Source organism: Coregonus clupeaformis, chromosome 26 (genome assembly GCF_020615455.1).
Source record: "Coregonus clupeaformis isolate EN_2021a chromosome 26, ASM2061545v1, whole genome shotgun sequence".
NCBI lineage: Eukaryota > Metazoa > Chordata > Actinopteri > Salmoniformes > Salmonidae > Coregonus > Coregonus clupeaformis.
Window position 1 is genome coordinate 8066370 of NC_059217.1, and position 21296 is coordinate 8087665.

At 45.5% G+C, this 21296-nt stretch overlaps 1 protein-coding gene across 17 annotated transcripts in view; it reads left to right on the top strand.

Moving 5' to 3' along the window:
* The window catches only part of LOC121540166 (protein furry homolog-like), a 94920-nt gene that overhangs the window by 28381 nt on the left and 45243 nt on the right, over positions 1-21296 (top strand). For 9 of the 17 annotated variants that reach the window (XM_041848813.2, XM_041848817.2, XM_041848815.2 and 6 more), the window contains exons 1-4: positions 2428-2967; positions 18022-18224; positions 19187-19240; positions 21153-21292. In XM_041848813.2, coding sequence (XP_041704747.1) covers positions 2748-2967; positions 18022-18224; positions 19187-19240; positions 21153-21292 — 617 coding nt within the window. In that variant the 5' untranslated portion in view covers positions 2428-2747. Of the gene's footprint in view, positions 1-2427; positions 2968-10547; positions 11300-18021; positions 18225-19186; positions 19241-21152; positions 21293-21296 lie in introns of those variants that run through there. The other 8 variants (XM_041848822.2, XM_041848825.2, XM_041848826.2 and 5 more) reach the window with 4 other exon arrangements.

Genomic DNA, 21296 nt, shown 5'->3' on the forward strand with positions numbered 1-21296 from the left:
TGAGTAGGTGTTCTAAAACGTTTGACCGGTTGTGTGTGAGTGAGACAGTGGGATGGGAAAGTGTCAAGTGTAGGGTTGGGAGAGATATGCTATTATTACGGTATTACCGGCTTAATACACATGGGGGTGCCAAAATTCCCGCAAAAAAAGCCCATTGAGCGTATATTACCAGAATTCTAACAAAATTAGCACAAATAATAGCGAATGTGCATTTAGGCTGCTAGCTAAATATGCTAACGAGCGCAAACAAAAATAAACGAATTGCAAAGACGGGTAATCCAGCTCATAAAGTTATACATATATAGGTAGGAGCTACCGAATTTCATTTTTTGTGAGTTTGGACATTTTACAAGCGAATGTGAACAGGAGACATTGTGCAAATGAACAAAGTTTTGACGCATGCTTGTCTGGAGAAAGAATAGTACGGTGTACACACTGTCTGTGTGGAGTCTGGGAGTCGCTAGGGCAACGGGCCTGCCTGCTCTGCTCAGAGAACATAGGGGAGGAGCAGACGGGCCCAGAATGGAGAGGAGAAAAGGGAAATCGAGCAGCGGTGGCAGCTGTACAGATAACTCTTCCAAAGGGCTTTGACATCTCAAACATGGCAGAAAGCTAACACAATATGTTGCCCCTTGACCTTATTAATTCAGCCACTTACTTCGATAACTAGCAAGTAAAAAAAAAAAAAAAAAACCTTGCTTTTTCATTGTTAGCTCATATACTTGTGTAGCTGCCAGCCAAGTAGTGTTGCACTTCTGTTGTCATCTGATGACAATGAAGCTATTTTCTGCCGAATTAGTTGCACTAATGTATTTTATGTGACGGAAAACTATAGTCGTCCCTGATCACTCTATCGAAGCAAAACAACACTGACTTTCAATAAAAAACGTGACCCCTGTCAATACACAGCTGGACTCACCTGCTCCCGCTTTCTCCTGTTCTGCTATTTGCAAACAAACACGCGACTGGTTCAACTGTTCTGGGGAACTACGGTAAGCTTCATAATGTAAAATGTGACAGGTGAAATGAAGAACGCAATCTGCTTTGTCTGCAGGTATTTACTTAAAGTAGCTGCAAATATTAAAATGTATTGAACTTAAAAACAAGTCGTTTTGACGGTATTGAAAAACAATCCTGTGGCTATTTCCAAATACCCCGGTATACGGTATACCGCCCCAAGCCTAGTCAAGTGTGTATTTGGTACCATATGACAGTTCCCTGGACGATAAGGGTTATCAGTATACACAGACGGGCTGGAGGGTAGAGTCACCCTGTCATGGAGTGCATGTCCGTGACTTATAGAAAATGACACTAAAACAAATTATTGGTTGGAGAAAGACTATTTATTGTATCTCTTCAAGGTATAGCCAAGAATCCTGAAACAAAAGAGAATGTTGGTTAGAGTTGCGCATTCCGTTTGCCAACAATACTTTGACATAAGGCGTCAAAGTTGTTTGTTGTGCACGCCAGTTACTAAAACAATGTAACTTGTTAACCATGTTTCTACCGTGTATAAAGCTGCCCATTTAAACGTACATGCTCTAGCAATGTGAAATATATTATTAGAGTAACGATCGACGTGTTGGTAGAGAATAATCATATTTAACCTATCTGATTTGTTTGAAGCTCTGCGCTGTTTCCTTTTTGAAGTACGGGTGTGCATGACGCAAATTAGTCTACGAGTCATCGAGGAACATTTATTGGTTGATGGGAATAACCAAAGTGATGAATTACTTCATGAATGTGTATTGTGTGACTTAAATAAGAAGTTATGGCACAAGTTATTGAAGTGTGGATTTATGTAAACTGGCCATGGGAAATTACGCATTTATGGTAGAAATGTGTCTTGGGGCTATCATGATGGAACATTCCTAGCGGAAGGAGTTCCTGGAAAGAGTACTTAGGTGGTCAGTTGGCCTTTGCCTGGGGGAAGAGCAGGCTGGGTGTGTAACAAGTTGGCTAGAGTAGAGCCATATCTGAGTTTTGTTATAGGCAAAGAGTTGTTGCCAGAATAGTTTATACCTAGAATATATTTGATTTATTCTTTGTCAACATCCTGTTTTGTTATTTTCTGTACAAAGTTTATCATCCTGCACCTGTTAATATTGTAAATAAAAGTCTCTATGAGAGGTGAGCGCCAGAACATCCTGTCTGTCTCCTCACTCTCCGATCCACTGCTTCTGTTTTACACACCCCTTCCACTTCTCACTAATTCACCACCAAGACTAGTTTCTCTCTTCCTTCTCGCTCACTCTTCTAAGAGAGGTAAGCCAGGGTGTGGCCGGTGTTGTCTCTGTTTTGATTGGCTGTGGGCCCAGGCATGCGTTATCTCCTGTGGAACATGTTCTGGTCCCGCCCCTGATAGTGCCTGGCAACCGACCTGGCCTGGCTCCGCTCACTCCTGATTACATCACTGCTGGGAAGAGTGTGATGTCTGTTTGCCTTCTCCCTCTTCTGTGAGCAGACAGGTACTGTTTCTGGCTGCGCAGGAAGTGGGGATACGACAGACTGAGTTTCAATAGGCAAGATAGTGTCTCTTCACTCTTCTAATGGGCTGTTTGAGGCCTGACTATCGGAGTCAACGTTATCACTGACTGTACAGCTCTAAGCAGCAGACAGAGTGGCTGTAACTGTGCCCTGGCTGTCAGTGGAAAACAGCCAGGTAGTGTTGTGGGGGAAGATGGTGCAGAGTGACTGAATTTGGATTGGAGGCTGGACTGAGTGAGTTAGTGTTAATACAGACAGACATGGAGTTCCTAAGGAGTCTGGTCCCGGCCGCCATATCGGGAGACGGGGGGGCGTTGGAGTCTGGGGGGGGGTTACCCCGGGAGACAGGCCCCCGTCTGCTGAGGATAAAGCGCCTGGGTCTGCTGGCCATGGGCCAGACCATCGAGGAGGACCAGGAGGGTCTGGTGAGTACCTCCACCACCAGGCCCGTCCGCTCCAACCGGACCAACCACATCAAAGGTACTGACACAGGACAGGAGAAGCCTTCTCTTAGAATGAATGACTCGCCTTTACTTATCAAGAATACAGAGGGATTTGCATTCATGTTTAAAATGTAGCCTACCTCTGTTGTCGTAATGTACTTGAGGTGGTGTTCTGTTGAGCAGAGTCAACACTTGACAACACTCAGTCAACTTGCTGAATCTTTTGTTTTATTTTGGCCTAGTACAAGGTAAACCGATAACGTCATCAGCTGCAATAACTTTCTAACGTAAAACCAATTAGACGCCATCACATGAAACACAGTAGGCTATAGGGTTATTGAGGGTTTGTTCTATTGTTGCCACGTCAGTACCTCCAGGTAAAGTAAGGCTGTGTGTCTTGTGTGTGAAAGAGTTAACATTAGTGTGGTAGTGAGTGATCTGGGACATTGACAATTCACATATGCAGCATGCTCATACCGCTATGACCACAGGGTATTACAGACCGAGAGCTCTGTGTTAAAGGGCACAGTGAAAGTTAGCAGAAGGGTGGAATATTCTAAGACAAAGTTGCTGAGTGGCTTTATACTGTGTGCTGAAATGGAACTTGTTGCTGTTTTTGTTTAGTTTTTTTGCTTCAAGGTATTTTCAATGCTCTATGATACGGTAGCTTCTGAGGTTAATGGCTTGGAATAGGCCTATAAATTGGATTGTTTTGTTTCTGAAAGGCCATTAAATACACACAAATAATTTCCTATTGGGTTCAAAATGGAGGACCAAACGTATCTGTTTATAGTGAGCACTCAACAGGCCTCGTTACCTGTGTGTGTGTGTGTGCTCGCCAGCCAGCCTGTTTCCATCGTCCGCAGGGTGATGACTCGTCAGTCAATCAGCATGGCTTTGTGCTCAGCCCTGCCTGTCAGAACACGCTCGCTCTGTTTGCTCCTCCCTGAAACATGGCTGAACCAACAAACCAACCAATTCTCTCAGAGCTTTACAGCTAGTCCACACTGAAAGCTTGCTAGACCTAAACACAGTCCCACACTGCATTACCTTCAGACGCACCAGTTTTGACCCCAGGTTGCGAGATCGCTTACATGTCTACAAGACGACACACAAAAGCTTTTTACTGTAACAGCTGTAGCAAGACAGAGTGAAAGTATGAGTGTGTTATTCTGACTGAACTCCACACTGTTAATACTGACATTCCTATTCTAGGACAATGAGGTGGCTCTATTCAGGTTAGATTTGACAAAGTCACTGAGTTATATAAAAATGTATCCATGCCACGCGCATGGTGGAAGATGATTGGGTAGCACATTGCTTGGTTGAAAGTTACCCCTCCCCTGCTCCGGTGCTTTCCTGTGTGGAACATGTTGGTGGTCCGTAGATTAATTCCCCTCCCACATTTTGGCTCGGAGAATAAAAAACCTGAATAAATCCAGGTTCTATTCAACCAGGACAATGCCTTCCCCTGTATTAGACAAAAACACACTTCTTCGATGTTGATGAAGGTGGTAATGTGTCGTGTGATGTTGAGGATGGGGTGCGTGATGATAATTACTGTAGTTTATGGTGTAGCCTAAAGAATCAAGGAAACATTTGAATGTTTTTGTAGCTGCTCTTTCTGCAGTTTGGGACCTCCCTCACACACCCTTCCCACATGATTCAGTGTCACGTCCTCGGTCTCTCCTCGTCTGCCATGGCCTGCCCTTCCTGCGTTGGTGTTTGAGGTGGTGCTCTCTTTCGTTCTTTGTTATTGGTCATTGGAGCATACAATGACATCACCCCAGTGGTGGATGTGCTGCAACTGATTCCAGGGAATTATTTAATTATGCTATGTATTTGGTTAAAGGGCGCCGCAGGTTTCCCTCTGAACTTTGGGTGTGTTCGTGAATGTGACTAAACACAGGTGTGTGCATGTGGAGATGTGTGTGAGTGAGTGAGTGATGGGGTTATTGGCTGACTCTTTATACCCACATTTTGTAGCCTAGTACCTCTTTCTCAACTCTGACCTCACTTCATGATGATACTGGTACAGTGAACTAGCACCAGGTTTGTAATTGGGCTGCTTCAGCCAGCCTGCATACAGGGAGCAGTACTGCAAACCCAAAAGGCTAACAGTAAAAAACTATTACCGAGCTAGCCAGCACAGAGCCTGGTGTACAACTCCTATGGGAAAAATATCATAGCAGAAGGGAAAATCATTTTATGAATCGCTTGGAACCCTCAGACTCTCAAATAACTGACCCGTCACATGCTCCACAATGGAAAACCTAAAGAATATGGAAACTGGTTCCTGTGAAAATGGGGCTATGAGGAATGAAATGGCCAAGAGTGAGGGGCTGTGTGTGTTAAGAGGTTTAATTCCTAATTGGCTGGCCGACAGCAGCTCTGTGCTTGTATCCATAGGGAGGGACTCATTGTGTTGTGGGGACCTTAAAGTGACTCTCCCCTGACTCAGCTCTGTGCATTTGATAGTCAAATGTGGGCAAGCTGGGTCCAGTCAGGTGGAAGACGGGTTATGGTGAAGTGGCGTGAAGGAGTTGCCGGTGGTGGTTGTTCAGGATGGAAAGTGAATGGTTATGGATGGGAGCTTCTAGTGAGCATTATTAGACATCTTATTAACATGTTACATGTTATTGAATATGCTCAGCTAGCTGCTTAGCTAACGGAGTTAAAACAATATCTATTAGAACCTACCTTGATATAGTGATATGGCGCTAAATGTTGTCCTTGCTGAACAGAGGTAATGTTGATAGTATCGTGAGGCTCTAGGATGAGGATGGTAGACCTGTACGGGGGGGTTCAGTGAGTTAAATCCAAGATGGTGTAGAAGTGCGGTCGTGTTTTTTTCTGTCCTTGTGTAAATAGCCAGTTTGTTTAGTTTTTTGTCTATTTTGTATATATTTCTCAATTTTTACTTTTCATTCTTTAACTAAATATACTTTCCCGCAACCCGCCTCACCCAACGTGGAAAGGATTCTATTATTTCTTTATACATTTTATCAATAACCTTAAGCTGAAACTAGTCTAGCTGCAACCGAATGGCTACTTGCTATTAGCCACCGTTAGCGTCTTGCTATATACTTGCTATTAGCCACCATTGTCCGTGGCCTGCACTATCCACCAGCCAGCTCTAGCTCTAGCCTGGACAATTTGTCGGCCAGTCTGCACGGGCGCCCTGCCCCTAGCCCACTACCCCACCTCTCTGCTCCCCGCTTCTCCTTCACACAAATTCAGACAGCTGATGTTCTGAAAGAGCTGCAAAATCTGGACCCCTACAAACCAGCTGGGCTAGACAATCTGGACCCTTTCTTTCTAAAATTAGCCGCCGAAATTGTCGCAACCCCTATTACTAGCCTGTTCAACCTCTTTCGTAACGTCTGAGATCCCCAGAGATTGGAAAGCTTCCGCGGTCATCCCCCTCTTCAAAAGGGATGACACTCTAGATCCAAACTGTTACAGACCTATATCCATCCATATGGGGTGCCACAGGGTTCAATTCTCGGGCCGACTCTATTCTCTGTGTATATCAATGATGTTGCTCTTGCTACTGGTGACGCTCGGATCCACCTCTATGCGGACGACACCATTTTGTATACATCTGGCCCTTCATTGGACACTGTGTTAACAAACCTCCAAACGAGCTTCAAGGCCATACAACACTCCTTCCGTAGCCTCCAATTGCTCTTAAACACTAGTAAAACTAAATGCATGCTCTTCAACCGAACGCTGCTTGCACCCGCCCACCCGACTAGAATCACTACTCTTGGCGGGTCTGACCTAGAGTATGTGGACAACTACAAATACCTAGGTGTCTGGTTAGACTGTAAACTCTCCTTCCAGACTCACATTAAGCATCCAATTAAAAGTTAGATTTAGATCTAGGCTTCCTATTTCGCAACAAAGCCTCCTTCACTCATGCTGCCAAACATGCCCTCGTAAAACTGACTATCCTACCGATCGTTGACTTCGGCGATGTCATTTACAAAATAGCCTCCAACACTCTACTCAGCAAATTGGATGTAGTCTATCACAGTGCCATCCGTTTTGTCTCCAAAGCCCCATACACTACTCACCACTGTGACCTGTACGCTCTTGTTGGCTGGTCCTCACTACATATTCGTCGCCAAACCCACTGGCTCCAGGTCATCTATAAATCACTGCTAGGCAAAGCCCCGTCTTATCTTAGCTCACTGGTCACCATAGCAACACCCACCCATAGTCTGCGCTTCAGCAGGTATATCTCACTGGTCATCCCCAAAGCCAACACCTCCTTTGGCCGCCATTCCTTCCAGTTCTCTGCTGCCAATGACTGGAACGAATTGCAAAAATCTCTGAAGCTGGAAACACTTATCTCCCTCACTAACTTCAGGCGTCAGTTGTCAGAGCAGCTTACCAATCACTGCACCTGTACACAGCCCATCTGTAATTAGCCCATCCAACTACCTCATCCCCATATTGTTATTTATTTTGCTAATTTGTACCCCAGTATCTCTATTTGCACATCATCTTTTGCACATCTATCATTCCAGTGTTAATACGAAATTGTAACTATTTTGCACTATGGCCTATTTATTGCCTTACCTCCATAATTTACTACATTCGCACACACTGTATATATATTTTTTCTGTTGTATTTTTGACTTTATGTTTTGTTTACCCCATATGTAACTCTGTGTTGTTGTTTTTATCGCACTGCTTTGCTTTATCTTGGCCAGGTCGCAGTTGTAAATGAGAACTTGTTCTCAACTGGCTTACCTGGTTAAATAAAGGTGAAATAAATAATTTAAAAAAGGGATTGAATTACAGCTCCTATCAATTGTTGTTCTTTTCCCCCTACTTTGTGCAGAACGTTGTGGACAGGAAATGAATCTTCCATCCTCACTTGTGGCCTTATAGGAGGAACTCCTGCTGCCCAGTAATGTCTGTAGCCAGTCAGCACGGCCAGCTGTCAATCAGCCGCTGTCACTCCTCCCATTGGACATCTGCCTCTCCCGGCCTGCCATGTTCTTTTTCAATTGAGCCTTGAGCACTAGTACAGATAGGCCTATATCATCAAAATAAATTGCTAAAATGTGAAGGTATGCATAGCTTAGTTCCATTGTTGACATTCTTGTTGGGGGCCCAGTGCTCTTTGGTTATATTCTGTTCTGCTTTGACCAGAGTCCTGTTTGATCTAACCTAAGAGAGCTGATACTGTTGAACTGCATTCCTGAAGATATGAACAGTGTTTACCCTAAACAGAGCGATCTCTGATATGAGCCGTGGGTAGGTGTGTGTGTGTTAAAAGGATACTGCGGGATTTTGGCATTCAGGCCCTTTATCTTCTTCCCCAGCGTCAGATGTGCATGCTAGCAGATACCATAGACTTCCATTCAGTGTGCTAACGCTAGTTAGCATTGGCTTTCAAAACTACCTCTTAACATCCTTCATACTGGACACAGAGATATAAAAATGGTATCCACAAGTTCATCTGACTCTATGGAAGTAGATAAAGAGCCTCATTGCCAAAATCCCGAAGTATCCTTTTAAGGCTGGGAATTGCCAGGGACCTCACAATATGATATTATCACTATACTTGGGTGCCGATATGTATTGCGATTCTATATCATGGTTCTCTATATATGTTGTGATTCAATGTTCCAGACATGGGCCTATTGCTCACTATATGTCTGCTGCAGAGGGACAAGAGAGCATGAGAAAACGAGTTTTGATCAGTCATGGAAATAAAACTACTGAAAACATGTTGGCTCATCATTGGGAAAAAAAGATTGATGCTGAGTTATAGAAGGAGAAATACTGGCGTTTTGGTGCAGGTACAGCCAATTAGCACTAGCTACTGTTACTTAACACTAGAAAAGCTGCTTTGGACCCCCCCTTCGGGCCAATGACACGCCTTTTGAACGTCAACATTCTAATAAATACATTTCATATGCTATCGCAAAATAATAATTTGGTTGTTTTTATGAAGGTCTTGGGTAACATTAGAATACAAAATAATTTTTGGGGGATTTTGGCAATGAAGCCATGTATCTACATCCCCAGAGTCTTAACTCATGGATACAATTTGTATGTCTCTGCATCCAGTATGAAGGAAGTTAGAGGTACTTTCGTGAGCCAATGCTAAATGGTGTTAGCGCAATGACGAAGTCAATGGTATCTACTAGTATGCTAGCAGTTACCATAGAATTCCAGTCATTGCGATAACGCTAGTTAACAATTGCACTAACGCTAGTTAGCAACTTCCTTCAAATTGGGGTTGAGCAACATTGCTTCTGATAGAAAAACAGAGATGCAGCAGAGCTTACTATGCTGGTGTTTGGACCGAGGCCTCAGAATGGCACAGCCACATACGGTCAATCACCGACAGCAATGCACACACTACTCCCTCTCCTTCCTACTGTATTTGTTTAAATGGCAAAAAAAAATCAGTAATTCAGTACTGCTCTATCATAAGGCTCCTGAATGCCCAGTGACAATACTGCAGGGCGGGCAGGGTGTGACAAAGCAGGTCTTTGTGGAGAGTTTGTTTACAATGCAGAGCCCTTCTTGGTTTTGCATAACTTGTTATGTTGTGAGAGACAGTCATGTGATGGTGAGAGACTGAGAAAAAAAGAAGTGGAGAGGTTGATCTATGAACTGAGAAAAACAAAGAGATATTTTGTTAGTGTTAATCTTTATCTGTTCTTCCTGGAATGTTTTGTGAACAAAATTAATACTGTGTATGACCACAAATCAGTTGACGTCATGTGGCTCTATTTCAGTCTGCAGCCAGGGTTTAAAAAGAGACACAAACACACACTGGGGTGTTTGTCGCCAACGATGTGTGTGCGTTTCTTTGTGTCTGATGGCTGTTGCTGGACAAAAACTATGATGTAATCCTATGACTCCTATGGGTGTGTCAGTTTGTTGTTGTCCCAAATGGATTAAGTATCCTTCTATCCATCCTGCCATGTTCTATGTGGGCTGCAGCTGCAGTGGGTGTCAGTGTGCCATGTTCTGTGCCCCAGGCAGGTGAAAGGTGAAACGCCCCAATATGTCCAGTAGCATACTCTGGGCAGCATAGGCTACTCTGGGCAGCATAGGCTACTCTGGGCAGCATAGGCTACTCTGTGTTGGTGTTTGGGTGTATGTGCAAAATACATTTTTATAGGTGGAACATTTTTAGTATTTTTAGAAAAATCATTTCCTGTTTGTGTTGGAAAAGTGCTGAATGGAGTTTGAATAGAGTTGATTTTTGGTTTTATGCTGCTCTGGTGTGTCCACCTCCTCCATATTCTTTCCTCCAGTTCCCCCTCTCTCTCTCTCTCTCTCTCTCTCTCTCTCTCTTTTCCTCTCTCTCTCTCTCTTCTCTCTCCTCTCTCTCTCTCTCTCTCTCTCTCTCTCTCTCTCTCTCTCTCTCTCTCTCTCTCTCTCTGTCTCTCTCGCTCACACACTGCAGTCGGGGATGACGCATCAGTATTACTGTGGAGAGAACAGGAAGTGTAGTTTTGATAGGCCAGCGGTGCTGGACCACAGCCAAGGAACACTCGCAGCATTTTGATGACATCACCTCTACCCCCCCTCACCCAGCTATTGAAACAAACCCTCTAGAGAGGGAGAGAGAGCGTGTCAGCAAGCATCAGTGAGCGAACAAGAGCTAGTTGGGGAGGGGTTGTCCGCAAGCGAATGGAGAGGGAGAGAGCGACATGGGGAGAATAGCTGATAGTGCTAGTAGTAGCAGGCTAGGACTCGACACATAAGGAGAGGAGAGGAGAGGGAATATTGCTGTGCTCTGCCGAGACTAGTCTTTTTTTCAGCGTACTGCTCCGCTTCCCATTCCCCTCTCACAACGGGAGGAAAGTTTTCCTACGGTATTCATTCACCTCAGTGTTGTCTGTGCTGGGAGCGGGATGATGGACTCTGTGGATTGGCTAGCGAGCGGACGTTTGGATGGAATGCAGCTCTAAAGATCCTCACGCTCTCCTCTGTCCGTGTCTCTCTGGGTGGTTTTACTCCCCACTGAACCCAGCTAACCGCCTGACACTTCCCCATGGGCCTCTCTGCACACAGCGGCTGACTGGTGTCTGTTCTGATGTTCACCATGACTCCTATATCCAGCTCCTCTGGAGGGTAGAACTCGGCTCCTGTCTGTTAGGAGGAGAGGTGTGTGTGTGTTTTGGGGGAGAGGAAGTGTGTATTTTTGGGCTAGCGAGGACGGAGTTTGCGGTCTGTGTTTTCGAGGATAACATTTAATAGGACTGGCCTGTGAAACTGGTGCCTTTTGTAACAACCAACAACCCTCACTGGCGTCATGCTGAGCCTGCAGGATTCGGTCTTCTTTGAGATCAGCATCAAGTCTCTGCTCAAGTCGTGGAGTGGCAGCTGTGAGTACCCCCGTCACAGAGCCCCCCCCCCACTGAGACTCAGCCCAGCACACACATGACCTTTACATACCATACCTGGCAAACAACACACTCATCTACCTCACACATCACACGCTCCTGTATTTACACATGCTTACATGAAACACAGCCATTAAGACTACTTATTCTCTTGGACGTCCACACATTGGTTTAATCCGAGCAGAAAGGGGGAAAGGGGGAAGTAGGGAAGGGTGGAGGTGGTAGCCAGATGGGGAGATGTTTGGTCCAGTTGTGCCCGGTCTAGTTTGATCTGTGTGCAGGTAGGAGAGGAGTGAGTGGTCTCTTTCTCCCCTCTCTCGTCCTGACCTCTGTACTGGTTGGCTGCTCTTTGTCCCTCGGGGCCTGTTGCCCTGATGTGCATCTGCAGATACAGACTCCGATTACAGACACACAGACGGGAAGTACTCTCCCTTGAGTCTCTCTGTGAGGGCGCCAGGTGCTTGTTGTGTGGGTAAATGTGTCTGCACAAGCTCTCTGTTTTTGCTCTATTTTTCTCTCTGCCTCTGTCTGTCTCTCTGTCATCCTCTGGGATGGCTAATGTTTCCTCATTGATCTGTCTTCTTGTTGACTCCCATTATTAGACTGGTATACAGCACAGATCACATCAGATGGCCTGTGCTCCATCCTGTTGACCTTACTCATCGGCTTCATCTCTACTGGAACGTTACAGTTTCAGGAAGGGTCTTTACTGAAGCTGTGCTTGTTTGCCTCCTCAGTGCATCTGTTTCTTTTATTATCAAGAAATACACACATGGTGTAAATATTGGTCACGTCACTTTTCTTGAGCAGTGATGATGACCCATTAGACTATGACTAAGCCCTATTCTGGCTTTCTCATAATGTTTCTCCTTATATTTCCTCAAGACCTAAGTGGCCCAGTTAAGAATTTATAATATTGAGAACCGCTTTCTGATCTAATAATTATCTGTCGTGTAGTGTGTTCGTTAGATTTGAGGAACTTCTCAATCCAGCCGTGCAAGAAGCATGCATGCCCTGACTTCTGCAGAGGCCCCATCGCAGTAAAGGCTGTGCGGCCAATGGAGACACTGGAATGACCGTAAATCGCATTTAATGTGGAGCAAGCAAAATTAGTGGTGCTTTATTTTCAATTGTCACACTGCTACTAGAACCCTAATTGTAAATCAGACTAAACAGGGTAATTAATATGAAACTCTTAACGGCCTGTAATTCAATCTGCTACAGTAGCTAGCTGGCTCCTTGTAAATGCTCAGTAGGAAAGCAAGCTGACCGTTGGGTAAACAGTTTTTTTTTCTCTCTCTTTTCTCTAATGAATGCCCCCTCACCCCTCTGCCCCCCCTCTATTGGCTGCCAACTCTCCATTGGGCCTCTCACTCAGAACAATGAGGAGTAAGGCTTAGTTTCAGCAACTGTCACTATGCCACCCTGCCAAAATGTTTTTCTCCCGCGCTCTCTCCCTCTTTCTCTCTTTCATTCTGTTTCCCCCTATATTTAATGATCCAGGATGTACCCTGTCCTGCTCAGCCTGTCCTCAGTTCAGCTCCTCTGCAGTCACAAGTGTTCAGCCAAAACACTCATTATAACAAAATGGCTCTGTGATCATCATGCTAGGCACTAGGCAGTGAACTGGCAGGTTTATAATCATGCCTTAGTACAGATAACCCTGCTATCAGTCTGCTTGTTACACCAGGATTATCCATGTCCCCTTTAAACACTGGGAATGCATTTCAGTTGTATTATGTTGCATGTGTGATTTGAGTAATTGGTGAGATTTACTACAGTGTTGCATCTGAATTGTGTATTGGATTATTTGGACCTAAAGGAGGCCAGTCCACACGCATTGGAATCTGGACATGTCCAGACACATTTCTAGAATATCGCTTCAGTACTACAACAGTGTGCTGTAAGTGTAAACATTTAGCTCTCACTCATGCAGTCATACACATTCTGCGTGTGTGTTCGTTTGATTGTTCCTGGTTGTCCTTAGAGCGGAAGTGAGAGGGCCTTGGGCAGGGCTCTATTTTTAAAGTGACAAGGTGGAGTTGCTTGCTCTAATACTTGTGTAATCCCGCTGGGTGCTCTCTTAATTGCAGGCATGGTCTCCTCTCTTTCACAGTGGACCTCTGGCACGCTATGCATGATGAGCATATGTGGCCTGGTTCATCTCCACTCAACACAGTAGCTACTCTGCTAGCTCTGCCTGGAGGGCTGTTATCTGCAAGAGAAATCACTTTTATTAGTTTTGCAGATACACACCATTGAGAGTCCTTTCCTCTCTAGAACCTCCTCTTGGAAAGATCACAAAGAAGGGCTTGGTCGTTTACTTGCCATCACAAGGTCATACTATGCGTTTGCATTCAGATTTGAATGTGAAATGGGGTGTTGGGTGAGTCAATGCAGTAGTAAATCAGTATAGTGATAGGCCAGACAGCAAGTGGAAGCAGCTCACAGGTTTGCGGACATGTGCAATTGGGTCAGTTGGGAAAGGGAAGGAGGGAGGGAGGTGTTGCACGTCACAAATGAGCAAGGCAGAGACTTGGCCAGGGAAAGGAATCGGATGCTTAGCATTTTTTCTTCACTCTGTTGTCGAGTGGAAAAGTACAAACAATGTTGGGTTTCTAATTTCTGTGAGTCAGGCAGTCAGCAGCCCGGCCGGCCCAGGGCAGGAGGGGGAGAGGGGAGAGGGGAGAGGGAGAGGGGAGAGGGAGAGGGGGAGAGGGAGAGGGGAGAGGGGAGAGGGAGAGGGGAGAGGGAGAGGGAGGGGGAGAGGGAGAGGGGGGAGAGGGGGGGGGGAGGGGGGGGAGAGGGAGAGGGAGGGAGAGGGGGGAAGGGGAGACTGGAAAAGGGCAACAGGAGGAGGAACAGCGAGGAAGGGAGGCTGAGAGCACAGGCCAGTAGGGAGCTGGCTATGTGACGTCATCAGGGGAGAAAGAGAGTGTTGGTGGAGCACAGTAAACAAAGTGGGACTGTTTCAAAGGCTCTCTTTGCTGCAGAAAAACATTTGAACTACGCTCAGCTGACGCTCCCCAATATTGTACCCCCATTAACCCAAACACTGTCCCTGACTCCCCAAGCTTTTTTACATAAAGCAGCATGACTGTGCTGCTAGGCTGTGATTCTGCTGCGGCTGCTGAACCATTGGAAATGTCAGATTATGTTAAATCTGCAAATAAGGGTGCCACCTCCAGCTCTTTGTGACTGCGGCTGGGTACAGTAACAGTAGACTAACTTGTGTGGCTGCTGATAGAAAATGAAAGGGCTGTAATGCTCCCCAACACTAATGTATAGGCTAAAGCCACCCAACTCTGAAACGCAAAAGCTTCTGTTAGGTCCCATTATGTAACCTATGAGTTAAGCTGTGTGTGTCTGTCTGTTTGTACAGTAGGGTTTGAATGGGTGAGTTGCTGGGTGTGAACATATTTCATTCTCTTCTGGAAAAACTCATTAATTTTTACTGTGTGCTATTTTACCCCTTACTATTGTTTTGAAGTTTGGGCAACACACCAGTGTTCCCATGGTAATCGGGAAGAAACAGTGAGGTGTTTCCTTGGAGGAGGGAGGTTGGGGGTCAGCTCACCAGTTGCCGTCCTTCCCAGAATCCCCTCTGTCCTGGCAGGCAGACTGTGTCCCAGTACAGCAGCAGGCCCCTCTGTTGGTTGGTGTGTCTATAAACATCAGAACATTTTTCCCTCGGCCTGGGCAGTGCGTATGCAACCACCTTGTGTGTTAAAGGTTGACTGTTTGGCAGAAGTAGTCCTGGACTGGTATGTGAGTGTGTTGCTCTATATAGTTTGACAGACAGGAGAGGATTCTGTGCTTCAATAATGTGGTTCCTGCCGCTTGTAGAAGTACAGACATGTGTTTTCACCTGTTTCTAGAGAAACCAACAGGCTGGAACAGCACACAGATCAAACAAAGGCTTAACGGACACACACACACACACACACACACACACACACACACACACACACACACACGATTGCTATTGGTTATATTTAGTATTTAAATGTTTGCACGTACCAACCAGGGTTTCTGATAGGAAAATGTGCCGCTGGACAACATGACTCGGAAGATTTTAATTTCCTGGACCCATATGCATTGGGTACATAAACCATTCAAATACTTCACCAGAAAGCATGACTTAGCCACAGAGGAATCGAGGATCATTTGCTTATTTAAAAGAAAATAGCTGTGGTTTGTTTCAAATCACAGGCTGGTAGGCCGATGCCTATTTGGGAAGCCCGCAATTTGGGCAGCACCCTTGGCAATAGGCCTAGCTGATTATTGAGTTGCGTCTGTCAGTGAAATGCATCTAAAATATGTGTGAAGAGAATGTATCTTGAGTATAATAAAAAATGTTGAGACAAGAAGGGCATGGGTGTGTGGCGAAGATATAGGCCAGTTTATCTCCAGAATGGCTCAGCTGTTTCCTGCCAATTCTTGCACATTCATTGTTTCATTGTGTGAATTGTTTGCCCTTTGATATATATATTTTTTCTCAATTCCCCATTACATATGACACCACTAAATGTACTGTTAATCCCCGTCATTTGGTTACATACATTTCTGTTAATGCATGTATTAATTAGTCATTTACCGTTCTCATTCTTGGAGTGGAGAAGTTGTTTGCAGAGTTCACAACCAGCTACACTTGTGAGAAACAAGTTTTGGTTAATTTCATAACCATCATTTAAGAGATTTGTCAATTTTGATTGTCTGTCTTTTGTTTGAAGAGCTCCATGTGAGCAATGAGAACGTCTGTCTGGTGTCTCTGGCCTGCTGCATAGAAATGTAGTAAAGTGTTGTTGTTTTTTACATCCATTGCGAATTATTATAATATATTTAAACTATAGTTCCTCACAGTAAGCTATTTGAAAACTCTTTCCAACAATCTCCCCCTCGATAATCACCAATCCAAGGTGTGTGTGAAAGAGCAATGGCAATTATAGGCCTACTGCTGCATTGGCCTGTAGGGCTGAGTTCCATGTGCTCATTTCTTTAGCCGCCAATGGAACACGGTGTAGTAATGTGTGTGTATATGGCAAAGGGGTTGGTCATCTCGCATTAGTTGACTGAACCTTTCGATTTTTATCATTTTAATTCAGATTTTTATGATAAATGCGCAAATGAAAATCATAACTCACACGTAGAAATGGTAGGATAAATTGTAAGCCTCCTCAAACTTGAACCTCATGCCTATGAAGTCTTTATACAAGCATTTCGCTACACCCGCAATAACATCTGCTAAATATGTGTATGTGACCAATACAATTTGTTTGATTTATAAAATCATTGCCTCCACATTTCCATGGTCAGATTTTGCCTGTAGGCTACTTTGAAGCAAGTTACGACATGCCTCATAATATGAGAAAATAAATGCAAAATAAGAAGAAACCCCCACACTGCTCTTTAATAAGCTTTACATATCGGCCTCAAGGCCTTTGTCAGAGCTTTTGTGAGTTTTTTTAAGTTGGCACCCTTATGTAGACATGCCTCATAATGTAAAATAAAGGTTTCAAACAATTAAGTATTTTCAAAATGCATACTGCCTCCAGCTCACATTGTATAGTGGTGGATGACGCTGATAGCCTGTTGCTTGCACTTGAATGGAAAATGGGAGGCGCGCTTCAATTACCAGTTGAGAAACAAAAATAATCATGCACCAAAACAGTTTTTAACACGCAATTGCATTTAGAATTGTTGCTCAATGAGACTCTGCATCAACTTCTCATGATATTACACTGATTGTACAAAACATTAAGAACATGACAGACTGACCAGGTAAATCCAGGTGAAAGCTATGATCCCTTATTGATGTCACTTGTTAAATCCACTTCAATCAGTGTAGATGAAGGGGTAGGAGACTGGTTAAAGAAGGATTTTTAAGCCTTGAGGCAATTGAGACATGGATTGTGTATGTGCCATTCAGAGGGTGAATGGGCAAGACACAAGATTTAAGTGCCTTTGAACAGGGTATGGAAGTAGGTGCCAGGCGCACCGGTTAGTGTCAAGAACTGCCGCACTGCTGGGTTTTTCACGCTCAACAGTTTCCCATGTGTATCAAGAATGGTCCACCACCCAAAGAACATCCAGCCAACTTGACACAACTGTGGGAAGCATTGGAGTCAACATGGGCCAGCATCCCTGTGAAACGCTTTCGACACCTTGTAGAGTCCATGCCCCGATGAATTGAGACTGTTCTGAGGGCAAAAGGGGGGTGCAACTCAATATCAGAAAGGTTTTCTTAATGTTTTGTACACTCAGTGTATATGGTTGCTCTTAGTTGGTCAGCTCATTGGGTTTGATTGGTGTAGTCCAGTGAGGCCAGAGACCTATGCTACATCACCTTTACTCAACTTTGAATTTTCAAGATGTGTCCTGTCCTCATAGCTTGCAGTTAGTTGGGTGATGGTCAACTTTTCTAGTTAAATCAAGCAACCACAAGGCTATAGGCTAAGCTATAGGCTAATCAAATGTGTAGATTTTTTCACTGAGCACCCACTGGCATACTAGCAAGCTCCTCTGTTCCTTTTGTGTGAGTTGAGGTTGATTCTCTCTTTCATCTCTCCACTGCTCTCTGTCTGTTTGGATTATAGCTGACTCCTGACCTCCTGTCATGTGATGGTGTTCAGAATCACTGTCAGCCCTGTTCTGTTCTGTCTCTGACGCAGTGTCTCTGACCTCTGTTCTCTCCCTCCCTGCAGCCTCGGCCCCGGTCAACAGTGTGAGTAGACGCCGCACCCCCTCCGTGGCCCCCCTGTCGTGGGAGAAGCGCAACGCCGCCGCCATGTCGAGCATCACTATCGACCCCGAGCTCAAGCCCGGGGAGTTTGTCATCAAGAGCCTGTTCGCTGAGTTTGCTGTGCTGGCTGAGAAGAAGATTGAGGTGGTGATGGCCGAACCGCTGGTGAGTTGCTGTGATCCGAGAGGGAGGGGGGGGGCTCAAGTAAGGCCACATTTCAAATCAACCCCTAGCCCTGAATCCTAGGCACTTGTCTGAAAGTGTTGAATAGGTGAAGCAATATTCTGACCAATATTACCCTATGCTTTTACCTTTCAGATCTACATAAAGTTTCCCTATTTGTGGGGGCTAGCCTAACAGTTTATTTGGAATTAAGCAAAACTTTGAAGGCTATTCTCACTAGCCATTAATCAGGCTGTGTCCTTAGTTCTTAGTTCCGGCTACAGAGCAGTACTTGGCTAATGGCCAAATGGCCAAATGTTTCTAGTGACTGCTTAGTGTTCAGTCTGTAAACAGACATATCCTTTAACTTGGAGGGGTTTATGTGTGTGATTTCTTGCTGTGGGTGTGAACGCCTAGAGAGTGTGAGAAATGAGGCACATGCATTCCATTGCGCTTTCCCAGAATGGGGGGCATATTATTTTTCTAGGAATCTTGAGCTTTTTTTTACCCGGATACCAAGACTCCGTGGGAGGTACAATCCCCTGCCTTACCTAGAGACTGGGAGGTGTGTGTGTTTTGGACACTTGACCGTTCTCTCCATTTAGCTCTCTATTCATCTCACTATTCATTTACCTGAGTGCTCCCCTCTTTCTGCTGCCATCTCCCCTCCCTCTCTCTCACCCCTTCATTCTCTCTCCCTGGCTGGTGTGTTTGTCCAGTGGTCAGCCTGTAGATAGACTCCTGACTGACTGTTTACTCAGGGGCTGGTAATGACCCCAGGCTGATGGCAGATCTCGTTCACTGTCAATTACTATGCTCTATATAGACCCATTGTCTCCTCTCCTGTTTCACCTTGCCCCACATCCAGTGGTGTGCTGATATGAGTGACATAGGAGTCCTATTATGTTAGGAATCCATATTTGTCCTTTGTGAACTTGACTGACAGCCATCCTTCTCTCCTTCAGGAGAAACCCTTGTCCCGATCCCTCCAAAGAGGGGAAGATGCACAATTTGATCAGGTGAGTTCTAGTGTGTGTGTGTGTGTGTGTGTGCGTGCGTGTGTGTGTGTGCGTGCTTACACACTGCACATGCATTATGTACTCTCTCCCTCACCTCTAGCCCATAACCCCTCCCCCACCCTCCCATCCATACAGTAGTTGAATTCTCCAGCTCCACCCAATCAATCCCCACTCAATGCCCCATCCATCCCTCATCTCTAACTGGTGCCTGCAGAACTCTGAACAATGGAGCTGCTGCAGAGTGCTTTGTTCAGCACAACACAAAGCCAATGAGGATATGGTGCTATAGATCCAGATGCCTCCATTGTTTGCGTGAGGGAGAGGGAGCAAAATCGCTGTGTCATCCTCAGCAGTAAATCGGTGTTGGGTGCTGGAGTGTGTCCGCCTGGTGCCTGGAGGGCACAGAGAGCAGTTGCATAACTCTCCCTCCCAGCATCCATCACCCAGCACCCTCAGCACACTGCACTGCCCCTCACAACATACACTGACACACACATACACTTAATTCAGGCACATTCCATTCATTGTGCAGAAGGGTACTATTACTCAGCCCAACTGCAAATTACCTGACTGAACACTATACACTTGACATGCGTAGGACTATGATTGCTCTGGTGCATGTTGTAGAAGAACAACTGAGGATAATGTACTGTAAACCACATTTCTTGCTAGCATTATGGAAATATACCCCTACCATTTTCAGTCTACAAAGATGTTGATAAAAGATTCATAGTATGAGGTTGCAATTCACCTCCATTCATTAACATATTTGATCTGATGATCAAAGTGCTGAGGAGGTGTTTAAACCAGAGCCTGTTTGTTGGTCGGCCCTGACGTACTCACTGTACAGCCACTGCAGAGCCTGTTTGTTGGTCGGCCCTGACGTACTCACTGTACAGCCACTGCAGAGCCTGTTTGTTGGTCGGCCCTGACGTACTCACTGTACAGCCACTGCAGAGCCTGTTTGTTGGTCGGCCCTGACGTACTCACTGTACAGCCACTGCAGAGCCTGTTTGTTGGTCGGCCCTGACGTACTCACTGTACAGCCACTGCAGAGCCTGTTTGTTGGTCGGCCCTGACGTACTCACTGTACAGCCACTGCAGAGCCTGTTTGTTGGTCGGCCCTGACGTACTCACTGTACAGCCACTGCAGAGCCTGTTTGTTGGTCGGCCCTGACGTACTCACTGTACAGCCACTGCAGAGCCTGTTTGGTGGTCGGCCCTGACGTACTCACTGTACAGCCACTGCAGAGCCTGTTTGTTGGTCGGCCCTGACGTACTCACTGTACAGCCACTGCAGAGCCTGTTTGTTGGTCGGCCCTGACGTACTCACTGTACAGCCACTGCAGAGCCTGTTTGTTGGTCGGCCCTGACGTACTCACTGTACAGCCACTGCAGAGCCTGTTTGTTGGTCGGCCCTGACGTACTCACTGTACAGCCACTGCAGAGCCTGTTTGTTGGTCGGCCCTGACGTACTCACTGTACAGCCACTGCAGAGCCTTTTGCTGTGGCGGCTGTAACGCTAGCCGCTCAATAGGATAGGACCTCGGTGCCCGACACGTCATCCAACACCGCACTCACAATCGATACTTCCTGTTCTCTACTGTATGTCACCCAGTGATTAGGTCATCTCCTCTCCCCTCAACCTCCCTCCACTTCTCTCTTTCTAGATATTCCCCTGTATCCCTTTCCCTGCATCCTCCTTTCTCCTCCTTTTCTCTGTGGTGGTAGAATGGTCTGTCTACATAAAATATAGCACCTCTGTCTGTGTGTATGTTCTGTGTGTAATGATGTGTGTAATATTGGTTATGAAGATGTTTGTATTTGACATTTTTGTACATTCTCATCCTCTGATAAGCTATAATAATGTGTGTAGACTCTATTGTGAGGTGTCTGTGTGCTCTTCTCACAGTTAATAAGCTCTATGAGCTCCGTAGCGGAACACTGTTTGCCCTCCCTGCTGCGCACACTGTTTGACTGGTACCGGCGGCAGAGTGGCACCGAGGATGAGTCCTATGAGTACAGGCCTCGCTCCAGCACCAAGTCCAAAGGGTAC